The 12988-nt window shown below is 41.2% G+C and overlaps 1 protein-coding gene across 1 annotated transcript in view; it reads left to right on the top strand.

Annotated features, from left to right (window-relative positions):
- DNAH10 (dynein axonemal heavy chain 10) overlaps window positions 1-12988 on the top strand; it is a 5879077-nt gene that overhangs the window by 3655742 nt on the left and 2210347 nt on the right. Inside the window, exons 47-48 of the mRNA XM_044069759.1 lie at window positions 598-750; window positions 907-1167. Of these exons, the coding sequence (XP_043925694.1) occupies window positions 598-750; window positions 907-1167 (414 nt within the window). The remainder of the gene's footprint in view (window positions 1-597; window positions 751-906; window positions 1168-12988) is intronic.

Here is a 12988-nt window from a genome sequence, read left to right as displayed (position 1 = left end):
ATATTGTGTAGGAAATACAACATCATTCTACCTTTTAATCTTGCATTGTGGTGGATAATGGTAATTAAGAGGTTTTCCACTACAAAAGTTAACTCCACTTAACCCATGAGTCCTTTCTGTGCCCATTTAGCCTGTTTGTTTATTTTCTTTTTTGGCTGCTAATTATATATTATATTAACTGGGATACCTTCAGTCTGTCAGTTTCACTTCTACCGTTTAATGTATGTTATACTAGCAGTAGTAGAATCATGCAATGTGATAGGAAGCTTGGAGGCAGTCATTAACACTGAAAAAAGAGACTAAAGATTTTGTGGTGGTCAACCATGCAAAATATGATATATAAAATAAATTGCAAAGGGAAAACATTAAGAAAATATATTGAAGTATTTGAAGTTTCCATTTAAGGAGGGGACATCGTTTTTTGAATATAAAAGGCAGATTAGTATTAATAATGTTCTTTTGCATTATACCACAATATGGTGTTTTGATTATATGAAACATAGATTTGATCTATTTTCTGTATTTGCTGCATATAAATGTGCATGATAAAAAATTGCCATGAAAAATGACTACAGCAAAATATATTTTCTATTACAGATGCTGTTAACCATCAATTTTTCTTCACGTACTACATCTATGGATGTTCAAAGAAACTTGGAGGCTAGTGTTGAGAAAAGGACCAAAGACACTTATGGTCCCCCACTAGGAAAACGTCTTTTAGTTTTCATGGATGATATGAACATGCCAAGAGTATGATACATTTTTTATTTGAATACACATATAATTTAACTGGTTAACATGGCTGATATATTCATTGGAAATTGTAATTTTGCTTAATTGGATTATAAATGTATCAGTAGTTGTAAAGATAAAAAGCTAATGGATAAATATGTGCATTTTTAATAGGTTGATGAATATGGGACTCAGCAGCCAATAGCTTTGTTGAAGCTACTTCTAGAAAAAGGTGGAATATATGACCGTGGTAAAGAGTTGAACTACAAGATTCTTCGAGATCTTGGGTTTGTTGCTGCAATGGGGAAAGCTGGTGGAGGTCGTAATGAAGTAGACCCTAGATTTATCTCACTGTTCTCAGTTTTCAATATACCATTTCCAGCAGAAGAATCACTACATTTGATTTATACATCAATTTTAAAAGGGCATACTAAGGTAACCCTGAACAATTGCAGTGAATCAAACTTAGAATCTTTGTTGATATATTTCTGCTTCAAAATATATTAAGTATTTTTTAATGACTGGCAAGGTGTGATTTTAAACATTTTTTCTACTTTGTTATTTATTACTGAACCTAATTAAGGATTACTACTTTAATTTTGAGTGTTCTTTTTACAGATCTTACTGTTGTAATGACAATGCAAAACAGAAAGCAAAGCACCTTATTTGAGCACACAGTTTTAATCCTTTTAAAGTGGGTGCTGATTTATCCTGACTGCTGATAGCAAATTTGGGTTTCCCTCATTTATATTTTAAATCATAAAAGTTATTACTTTAAGGTAAAAAATACCTCCCACCATTGAAATTGTTTAAGGTAAGGGTGGTACACTTGTTGCCTCACATATCTTGATTTTGCAGTTTGTAGTTTGGTTGCTGGCCGTGGTGCCTTTTGTGTGGCACATGCATGTCCTAACTTTGTCTCTGTGGGATTTAACTGGGTGCTTCAGTTTTGCTCAAATTCCTCACAGATGTGAATGTGTGTGTGTGAGTGTGTGTGTGTGTGTGTGTGTGTGTGTGTGTGTGTGTGTATATATATATATATATATATATATATATATATATATATATATATGCACGTGTGCATGTTTTGTATGTTTGTGTGTGTATGTATACATTCATGCATCCTGCAATTGCCTAACATCCTATCCAGGATTCGTTTCTCTACCTTATACTCACTAAGTGCTAGGATAAGCTCTGGCTGTGACTTCCCCACAATGTTGAACTAGATAAAGTGTGTATTTAAAATAATTATTGAAGTTGTGAATGTGTGTGTGTGTGCGTATCTCTGCTACCTTTAAACTACAACAAAAAGAAAAAAAAAAGAAAAAAATCTTGTTTTTTTCCCACTTTCTGAAAGTTAAGAAAGTTCACTTACAGATTTGCTGTTCTGAACTGTTTGGAAGTTTCTATAAGGCCAGTGCTTGCTTGGGCTAAAGGGAAGTCTCTGTGTTCACCAGTGGGAGTGGTTAACACTGAACAGCCTGTCCCTGGAGGAGTGGTTACTACCTAGAAGCTGTAGTTTTATTGTCCATTTTGGGTCAATTCTAAACTCCTTGATATCTCTCTTAAAACCTGGCTGCCTCATGGTTTTGGCGTCTTTTCAGGCTTGCTAGTTGTTGCTGAAGCACCTACCAAGGGGAGAAAACACTGAGAGAAGAAAAGGAGCCACTTTTGTGATTTTAAGTATTTTCTTCTGATTTTTTGTTAAGTTTTATTGCTTTGCCGTCTACTTTTTGGCATTTTCCGGCTTGCTAAAGTTTATATCTGTAACAGTAACAGTACTTGGAACACATCTAGAGCCTGTTTACTGCATTTCCTGTGTTGCACTTAATTTAAAATCGTTTTTTCTCTAAAAACTGCATTTTACCTGATTTTGGCCTAGCACTCAAGTGTGGGGTCATTTATTGCACTGTTGTGATTATTTTGCTGCTTGTGTATCTCTGCTACCTTTAAACTACAACAAAAAGAAAAAAAAATCTTGCTTTTTTCCCACTTTCTGAAAGTTAAGAAAGTTCAGTTACAGATTTGCTGTTCTGAACTGTTTGGAAGTTTCTAAAAGGCCAGTGCTTGCTTGGGCTAAAGGGTAGTCTCTGTGTTCACCAGTGGGAGTGGTTAACACTGAACAGCCTGCCTGTCCCTGGAGGAGTGGTTACTACCTAGAAGCTGTAGTTTTATTGGCCATTTTGGGTCATTTCTAAACTCATTGATCTCTCTCTTAAACAGGTTTAAAGTATTCCAGGCTCCACAAAGTCTGCTCTTCACTTTTTCCCTTAGAACTGTTCAAACTCTCAAAGTAATCACTCTATTCTCTTTCTAAAGCCCTGCACTTGCTCAGCTCTTATAAGGAAACACTAACTAACTAACTAAAGCACTACACCCTCCTTGACTTCTCATAAGTATTAGGCTCCCGATTGGTCCTTCCTGATCAAGTGAAAAATCAGTTCCCTTCCCTAATCTGATCAGTGAAAAAACAGTTCCCTATACTAATCTGGTATGTCCAAGGGTCAGTTTCAAGGTTACTCTCCAGTCCAGCTGGTGAATCTGGGAATTTTGAGGCAATGTTACAATTGCCTTATGTACACAGACAACCCTCTCCTCCTTCCAACAAACTCTAATACATGTGAGAGATGCAGTTACACAGCCAAACTGGAGGCAGAGCTCTCTCAACCCAAGACTGGCACAGTCAGTCAGGAGGAAAAGGTAACCACCCACACCACAAATCCAGTCTCACACAGACCTATTGCATCTGCATACCCAACACATAAACGCACAAAAACATACTCGGAGGCTCTAAATAAAAATCTGCCTAAACAGCAAAGACCTCCTAAGCAGATATCCAAGCAACAGCCACCCCTCAACAATACCCATGAATCATATATCTCACAAAATCAGTGTGCCTCACAGTCACAGCCCTTAAGGCCAAACAACACACCAAATGCACTTGTTATAGGGGACTCTATTGTCCGGCACACTGATGTCCTGCTCACCAGACTGAACAAGGAGAAGGTCACTGTAAGCTGTCTGTCGGGTGCCAGGATCCACCACATAACGCAAGCACTCAGGTCACTCCAAAGCAAGTACAAGTATGGCTCCGTCATTGTCCATGCTGGTGTGAATGACCTAAGACGTACCTCCCTGGACTACATGAAAAGAGACATAGAGAAGCTCTCTGACCATGTAGCCCAGGCTGGTATGACCCTGACCTTGAGTAGCATCTTGCCCTCACCAAGAATGATGCCACAGTATAAAGACAAAATGATCAGTTTCAACAATTGGCTAAAGTATTGGTGTCATTCAAAGGGGATCCGGTGTCTGTCAGCCTGGGATGACATGCTCGACAAGCCACGTTGCTTCGCTAGGGACGGCTTGCACCTGTCACCCTTAGGCTTTCGTGTACTGGCCAAGGCTCTTGCCACCCCCATAGTGCCTTTTTTAGGCAAGGCTCAAAGGACAAACCCACCTCCATAGACAACCCAAGGATAAAAAAACTAAAGGTAATGCTACTCAATGCCAGAAGTCTAAACCTCAAGATGCACGCACTCGAGGCTCTCCTCAGTATGGAGAAAATCAATGTCTGTGGAGTAACAGAAACCTGGTTCAAGGCTCCTGAGAGCACCCCAGCACTACCAGGTTATAACTCATACCATGCATTTTGGCCCCAAAAATTGGACCGAAGCACAAAAGGAGGGGGAGTATCTATATTCATCAAAGATACCTACACCTCCAGGTTAGTGACACTGCACGAAGCATCAGAAACCATCCATGTGCAACTAACAGTGGGCAAAACTGCCTTTCAGTTTGTAGCCTGCTACAGAACACCCTCCCTATTACAGGAACCCCACTTGGCATTCCTGAGAACACTGGAGAATATGAAGGTCTCTCCAAACACTATGTTACTGGGTGACTTCAACTACCCAAACATTGACTGGGAAAACTACTCAAGCCCAAACACCCTCGCCCAACGGTTCCTTGAATTTATAAACTCTAACGTAATGGAACAACTGGTCACCAATCCCACAAGAGGGAACAACATATTGGACCTGGTCATCACCAACATGGGGACTCTATGTTCCACACCAGAGGTAAACCCCTCATTGGTAAGATCAGACCATAAACAAATTTCCCTGGACATCCATATCCCATCCCCACCCCCAGCCAAGGAAATCACTGTAAAGAATTTCTCAAAAGGCAACTTTGCACTTCTCAAGACTGAGTTGGAATCCTTCAAAGCCCCTGGGCGAGAGGATAATACAGCCCAATCCGCAGAATCCTTTACAAATGCATTCTATGAGCACCTGCAGGAATGCATGGATCGTGCTATCCCAAATAAAACCAAGACTCACTCCTCCAAAAACAGGAGACCGGTCTGGTGGACCCCGGCCATAAATAAACTATACAACAGAAGGAGGAAGCTACTACATGACAGCAAAATCCCAAAAAGGGAAGGCATCTGTGATCAGTATTAGCAAGAAACTTCGATCCCTCATAAAATCATCAAAGGCCAGTTTTGAAAGAAAAATTGCCCTAGACACTAAAGATAATCACAAGGCCTTCTTTAGTTATATCAGAAACATGGGTGGAAACTCCCAGATATGCTCTGAATTATTGCATAACAGTACAAAATATACAGAACCTACAGGCATAGCCAACATCCTGGCAGACAGATTCAGTGCAAACTCCCCCCCCTTCCCCCCCAAAGGAGCAAATGCCTATCCCAACTGAATGTAACCTCCCTGACATCACAGATGCACAGGTGAAAGCTGCCCTCTACAAAGCAAAAAACACAGCATCTATGGGACCGGACGGTGTCCCAGGCTGTGTCTTAAATGAGCTCCAAGAAGAACTGAACCATCACATTAAGTCACTGTTCAAACTTAGCCTTACTATAGGATATGTACCCAAAGAATGACGTACAGCTACAGTGGTCCCACTCCACAAAGGTGGTGCTACAATGGACCCCGGAAACTATCGCCCCATAAGCCTGACTAGTCTGGTCTGTAAAGCTATGGAGCGTATTGTCATGGAACTCATAAACAAAGACATTGGGAGCCTCCAGACACTGGACCCTACCCAATTCGGCTTTGTTAAGGGCAGATCTTGCCTCTTAAACCTAGTTGATTTCTTTGAAACAGTTACCAAAGCCATAGATGAGGGCAAGGTAGTCCACACAGCCTACCTGGACCTCACAAAAGCCTTCGACACAATACCCCACTTGGGCATCATAAATAAGCTTACCAGCTTAAATATCAACCCCTATATCACAAGATGGGTTGCTAACTGGCTCAGAGATAGAATCCACATGGTCAGAATCGCAGGTGCCATGTCCGAATCCAAACCAGTTACAAGTGGTGTCCCACAGGGCTCAGTTCTGGGACCTCTCTTGTTCGGTATATACTTCTCTGAGGTTCAGGCTAACACGGGGGGATTATGGCTGATAAAGTTCGCAGATGATTGCAAACTGGGGGCCATAATCGAATCTCCAGCTGACACATGCATCCTCCAAAAGGGTCTCACAGAGATGTATGCTTGGTGCCAGAGCCAGGGCCTCAAGCTAAATGCTAAAAAGTGCATAGTCATCCCCTTTGGGAAAAACAAGGTGCCCACAAATTACCACATAGGTGATAATCCATTAAGTACGGAAGAAGTAATTAGAGATTTGGGGACCAATGTAGATAGTAATCTCTCCTTTGATAATCACGTTGCCAAAGTGGTTAGAAAGACCTTCTATATAGCCCACCTTATCACGAAAGGGTTCGCATCTAGATCAAGAGAGGTCATTGTACCCCTCTACTCATCACTCATCAGGTCCATAATTGAATACAATGCCCCTTTTGGGACGTACCTTACCCAACACCTGCAGCAACTGGAGAGACCCCAAAAGTACCTCACCGAGAGGATCATGGGCTACAAACAGATGTCCTATGCAGCTCGACTAAAGAAACTCCAGCTCTACTCTGTTGCTTACCACCTACTCAGAGGCGATCTATGCCTGACATACAAAGCCATGTCAAACCCAGAATTAATGGACATGCTCCACCTCAAAAAAATCCAAGTCCCTTAGAGATACACGCTCCAGGGACCTAAACCTCAGCACAAAAATAAATAGGACATGCTGGAGGGACAGATTCATTTCCCAGAGGCTCCCCTCACTCTGGAATAGAATCCCAATTCATGTTAGACATAGCCCCTCGCTGACCCTCTTCAAGCGAAATCTGGACGCGTGGATGGGAAATCGCAAATTCACCCCTAGGATCTCTTCTGTGTCCCTGCTAGACAGAGGCACAGTAAACTAATCTTAAAAGGGTACCTTCTGTGACCTACTTTACAGAGGCACAGTAGGCTAATCTAATAGGGAGGCGGAAGCCAAATACACTCTGGCTAGGCTTATAAATGCCCTAGGGCAAATAGCCTAGTATCTACCTATGAACCTATGAACCTAAGTTCAGAAACTGAGTATTTTGGAAGTAAAATGAGTGTACTAATGAAATGTTAACATAAAATAATGAAATAAATCTGTAACTTGAAAACCCATTTGTAACTGACTGCATGTTGATAGTAAGACATCTTTCTTCCGTCCTCGCCACATTGTAACAGAGTATGATTAGTCCATAGCTCTCAACCTTCTATCTCCAAAATGAGGAACACTCACCTTCATAATGTGGAACAAATGGGAAAAATGTGGAACACATGCTAATGGCTTACTAACAACTTCAACTAAGAAGGTCATTGAATGGTTAAAATATGCTGGTTTTACTTATAAAGAAGATCCTTTAATGAATTTTTCTCAGGACGTTTCTGAGCGTGCTTCAATAAAGAGTTATTTTAGAACTAGCACAGTATGAAGAGAATGACATTTTTTCTGCAGGCCATAAGACAGTCATTTCTGTGATATCTTGATGGTTTGGCATGTCAGACTTCATATGAAGAAATATTATTGTGGAGTCCATGGGTTCAGAAAGTCGATTCTTTGAGTCAGGAGCTACCTCTGGCTTCAGTGATGAGTGAATCTTCTTCTTCTTTCAGTTGCTCCCGTTAGGGGTCGCCACAGCAGATCAACTGTTTTGATTCCTTCCTGTCCTCTGCATCTTGCTTTGTCACACCAACCACCTGCATGTCCTGTCTCACCACATCCATAAACCTTATCTTAGGCCTTCCCCTTTTCCTGTTACCTGGCAGCTTCATCCGTAGCATCTTTTTCCCAATATACTCTGCATCCCTCCTCAGCACATGTCCAAACCAGCGTAATCTTGCTTCTCTGGCTTTGTCTCCAAACCTTCCAACCTGGGCTGACCCTCTAATATACTTATTCCTAATCCTGTCCATCCTAGTCACACCCAGTGCAAATCTTAACATCTTCAACTCTGCCACGTCAAGCTCTGACTCCTGCCTTTTTGTCAATGCCACTGTCTCCAACCCATATAACATGGCTGGTCTCACTACCCTCTTGTAGACCTTCCCTTTCACTCTTACTGGTACTCGTCTGTCACAAATCACTCCTGACACTCTTCTCCACCCACTCCATCCTGCCTGTACTCTCTTCTTCACCTCTCTTCCACACTCACCATTACTCTGAACTGTTGATCCCAAGTACTTAAACTCATCCACCTTCGCCACCTCTACTCCCTGCATCCTTACCATTCCTCTGTCCTCCTCTCTCATTCACACACATATATTCTGTCTTAGTCCTGCTGACCTTCATTTCTCTTCTCTCTAGAGTATATCTCCACCTCTCCAGGGTCTCATCCACCTGTTCCCTACTCTCACTACAGATCACAATGTCATCTGCAAACATCATAGTCCATTGAAACTCCTGTCTGGTCTCGTCTGTCAACCTGTCCATCACCATTGCAAATAAGGAAGGGCTAAGAGCTGATCCTTGATGTAATCCCACCTCCACCTTAAATGCATCCATCACTCCCACCGCAGACCTCACGCTGTCACACTACCCTCGTACATATCCTGTACCACTCTTACATACTTCTCTGACACTCCCAACTTCCTCATACAATACCACAACTCCTCTCTAGGCACCCTGTCATATGCTTTCCCTAAATCCACAAAGGCACAATGCAAATCCTTCTGACCTTCTCTGTACTTCTCCATCAACACTCTCAGAACAAACATTGCATCTGTAGTGCTCTTTCCTGGCATGAAACCATACTGCTGATCACTAATCATCACCTCCCTTCTTAACCTAGCTTCCACTAGTCTTTCCCATAACTTCATGCTGTGACTGATCAGTTTAATCCCTCTGTAGTTACTACAGCTCTGCACATCACCCTTATTCTTAAAAATCGGTATCAAAACACTTTTTCTCCATTCCTCAGGCATCCTCCACTTTCCAAGATTTCATTAAACAATCTAGTTAAAACTCCACTGCCATTTCACGTAGACACCTCCATGCTTCCACAGGTATGTCATCTGGACCAACAGCCTTTCCGTTCTTCATCCTGTTCATAGCTATCCTTACTTCCTCCTTGCTAATCCACTGCACTTCATGATTTACTATCCGCACATCATCCAGCCACTGGGGATGCACAAGCCAGTGCATTTCTTTGTGCCTGTCCCAAGCCCAGATAAATGGGGAGGGTTGCGTCAGGAAGGGCATCCGGCATAAAATTTTGCCAAATCATACATGCAGAAAACAGTAGAGAAATTCAGTGATGAGTGAATACAGCAGTTCAAAACCTGACAATTTCAAGTTGTATCTGGATGCACATCTGTAGTCTTTGCAATGAAGAGATCTTGAGCCCCATCTCTCAAAATATTATGTATCAGCCATAAACAACTATTTGTAGATGTTCATCATTCCCACTGTGGTAGTAGACCTAAGGCTGTGTATGGGTTGTAGTAGACCTTAGGGTATATGGATTGTTTACCTCCTAGGAAACAAGAACAGACAGATTCAAAAAGCTCTGTGTCCCTCCCACTCCTTCACTCTGCCTACTGATTGGCTAATCCACAAGATGGAAATCAGCAGTCGGAGTGAAGCTTTCTTCAATACTTTTACAGTCACAAGGAGAGGCATCACTCAAGCTTCACAGTAGCAGCAATTGGCTAAGAGCCTTGTTTTTAGCAAATAAGTCCCTGTTGGGGAACCACTCCACTCAGAAATTATTGCCTCTATAAGAAAAATAACAATTGATGTGTTTTTTTTAACTAAATGAGGTATTTCCCCTTTAAGAACCTTGTATGTTTTCGCAATAGCAGAATTTTCAGTCAGGGATCACTATTTTGACTCAGTGTTTATCGTGGTATTTTGGACTAATTTTGTGAAAAATTGTCTAATGATTATGTTAACTTTGAAATTTTTGGGACATAAAAGTTTATGGAAGGATGAGTGGGAAATTCTGTGTCATTGTAATGCTTATGCTTACTTTTTGACAACCTACCTAACATTTTGATTTTATCAGTGTGTGTTTGAGTATTCAAACAGTACTGACAGGGAGTTTCTAGTTTACTTTTATTTCTTAAAACATAAAGGACTGGAGAACATGTTGTGAGTGTAAGTATCCTGCTTATGAACACTCATTGAAAACTTACCTTCCAACTGTCTCACTGCAGCAAAGCTTACTGATTTTGGTGCTTCTTCCCTGGTTACAGCATGGATACTCACATCAGTCTGGCTGACTTTTCTGCAGTAACTTGAAAAAAATCACTTACCAAGGAGTTCTTGCCATTGCTGCAGACACGATTGATGCCTCCGCTGATAATAGGTGAACCTGTAGTGGCCATTGGTTGTTCCTCTCCAGCTTCTACTGTTGTAGTCCTTTAAGCCAGCATGAACCTAAGGATCAGCCACGGCAACTTTGTCTGTTCCAGTATCTGATATGGGCATGGGAGAACCATCTTTTCTGGGTCTGGGAGACACTCTTGCAGATTCTTCTGAGGTTAACCAGGGCAAGAGACCATTAGACCAGGCCGACGTCTATCCTTCTAGTATAGTAGGTCCTCTTCTGCTGGAACTCATATTAAGAAAAAACAAGAAGTTAATTTTTTAAACAAGAAGCATCTTTATTGAATTATCATTTATGATATCGACAATCATACATCTATATAAATGAAAACAAATCATAATGACATGTTTTCAGTAGCAAACATTATGCATCACATATAATATTCTATGCAGTCATTGCCAGTAAAATATTACAATCATCCTCCAAAACATTATTCTGCTTGTGTCCTTCTGACAAGTCCAATTCTGTTCTGTTTAATTTGCTCTTACCCTTTTCTAAAGATCCCATTTCTTTTACCTCTGTTACTATATTCACTACTAGTAGTACAGTTGGTTTAAACTTTGATTTCCATTTTCTAGTAACCGCTTTTTTGGCAGCCACCAGAATTAAACTCAACAAGACCTCACTATGTCTAGGCAATTCTTATTCTGTATCACAGCTCAAAAATCATTTCCTTAGTTACACCAATTTGCTAACCCAGTATTTCTAACAGAGTTGTCTGTGGGGAATTTTTTAAGTCTCCCAACTAATTACATTCCCAAGGAATGTGTTCCCATTCTCCTCTTTCTTCCCCATCATACCTCCAACACCTCCAAAATTTTGCAATATACCTGTGGAAAAATTCTTTGGAGTCTGCTTGGGGTAACAAAATACTTATGCAAACACTTCCAAGCAAAGACCCTAAATATTTTAGATTTTGAGCATATTTGGGATCCATACATGTATCTCACATTGTTTTTTTGTGAATTGCTTATCCAAGCCATCCATCCATATGTCCACAATCCCTTTTTCACATTTTTGCACATGTGGCTGGAGTGTCACTTCATCAATGACAATTTACACCAATCTCTCTTCCCATTCCTTTCTAACCTCTTCTGATCGATTCCTATAGTTATCATGCAGTATTTTATATGCCATAATAATTATTAATTTTTTAACAGCTGTTTCTGTTCTAAATTCTACTAAAAGTTCTACTAGTGCTGGTCTTTCACGTAGGATTCCGCTATTCCTTTCTCTTTGCCTACACTCTGTTATCCATCTTGATCTCTGCCCATTCTGTTACCTTTTCCTCTCTAGTCGTTTGCTCCCAATACCTTGGTTCTTTTGCCAATTTTCTCCAGTATATTCCAGCCCCCTCTTGCCTATTCTCTGTACTCCTAATTGCAGACATCCCTGTCAGAAAAGGCTCCTTTCTCCATTCCCATGTTAGCTCAGTTCTTGGAATACTTTCTGCTGCTTTATGAATATAATAATGTGAAGTTGTTCAATCTCACCATTCATTCATCACTGATTGGTTCAGAGCCAATCCTCGGCTCCGACACGGCCGACTAGCAAGCTCAAAGTTCTCCAGTAGCTCGAGACCCCACCGCTTATCCCATAATGCACTGCTGGAATTACCTCAGATCTAGTTCACCGCAGCACAGATCTATGGGTTTTCGGCTTGGCTCGAGACTTTATTGGGAGTTTTTCAACTTTCAGCAAGTTATATTTTTTCTTTCTTATATACCCTTGTTCTATTCTTAGTAGCAGATATACTAGATAGTAGATAGTAGTTTTTTCTGTGTTTATACCCCTTTCCTCAGTATTATCTATCTTGCCTTCGGCCTTTTGGCCTTAGGATTAGTGATTAGTCAGCGATCCCCTTGGGGACTATTGTTTTGAGTCTCTTATTACTGTTTGTAGTTATTTAGTTGTTAGTGCCCCTTTTGGGCTGTGTGTGTACTTGTGTGAGTTTCTTAGTTTAAAACAGCTCTTAGCTAACCAGTGTGCTTGAGTTGTATAATGTCTGAAGATAAGGACAAGCATCCAAAGTCTGGGTTTAAAAAGTGCCCAGATTGCGGACAGTAATTGTCAGTCACAGATGCCCATGCGCAGTGTGTTTACTGCTTGGATGAGGTACATCTGCAAAAGTCTTGCAGCATATGTCATTCCTTTTCCACAAGAGTGCTAGCTGAAAGAAAGAGGAAATTGATTGATATGGGGTATCATTAAACACCCCTTTTCTGAGGTATTGTCTGACCAGGATGGAGCCAGTAAATCATCTAAATTATTAAGCCTTCCACTGATTCTAGATCCAAAAAAGGAACGGGGTCAGAGAGTGTGGTGACTTCGGCTCCACTGCCATTGGAGCTGACAGTCTGCTCTTTTCGGAACCGAGACACGGCTTTGGAACCGGCTGCCGAAAAACCTCCTTCCATATTGCTTCAATCGGCTCCATCTGTCCACTCTTCCAAGTCCTCTGTCAGCCTATCTGATCTGGATATGGACAGGCTGGTTCAGAAACTGTTAAAGGTACCAGG

This window comes from Protopterus annectens, chromosome 4.part0 (assembly GCF_019279795.1).
Source record: "Protopterus annectens isolate FY-2018-M chromosome 4.part0, PAN1.0, whole genome shotgun sequence".
Classification (NCBI taxonomy): Eukaryota; Metazoa; Chordata; order Ceratodontiformes; family Protopteridae; genus Protopterus; species Protopterus annectens.
The sequence above is the reverse complement of the archived record's forward strand: the minus strand, read 5'-3'. Positions and strand labels throughout refer to the sequence as shown.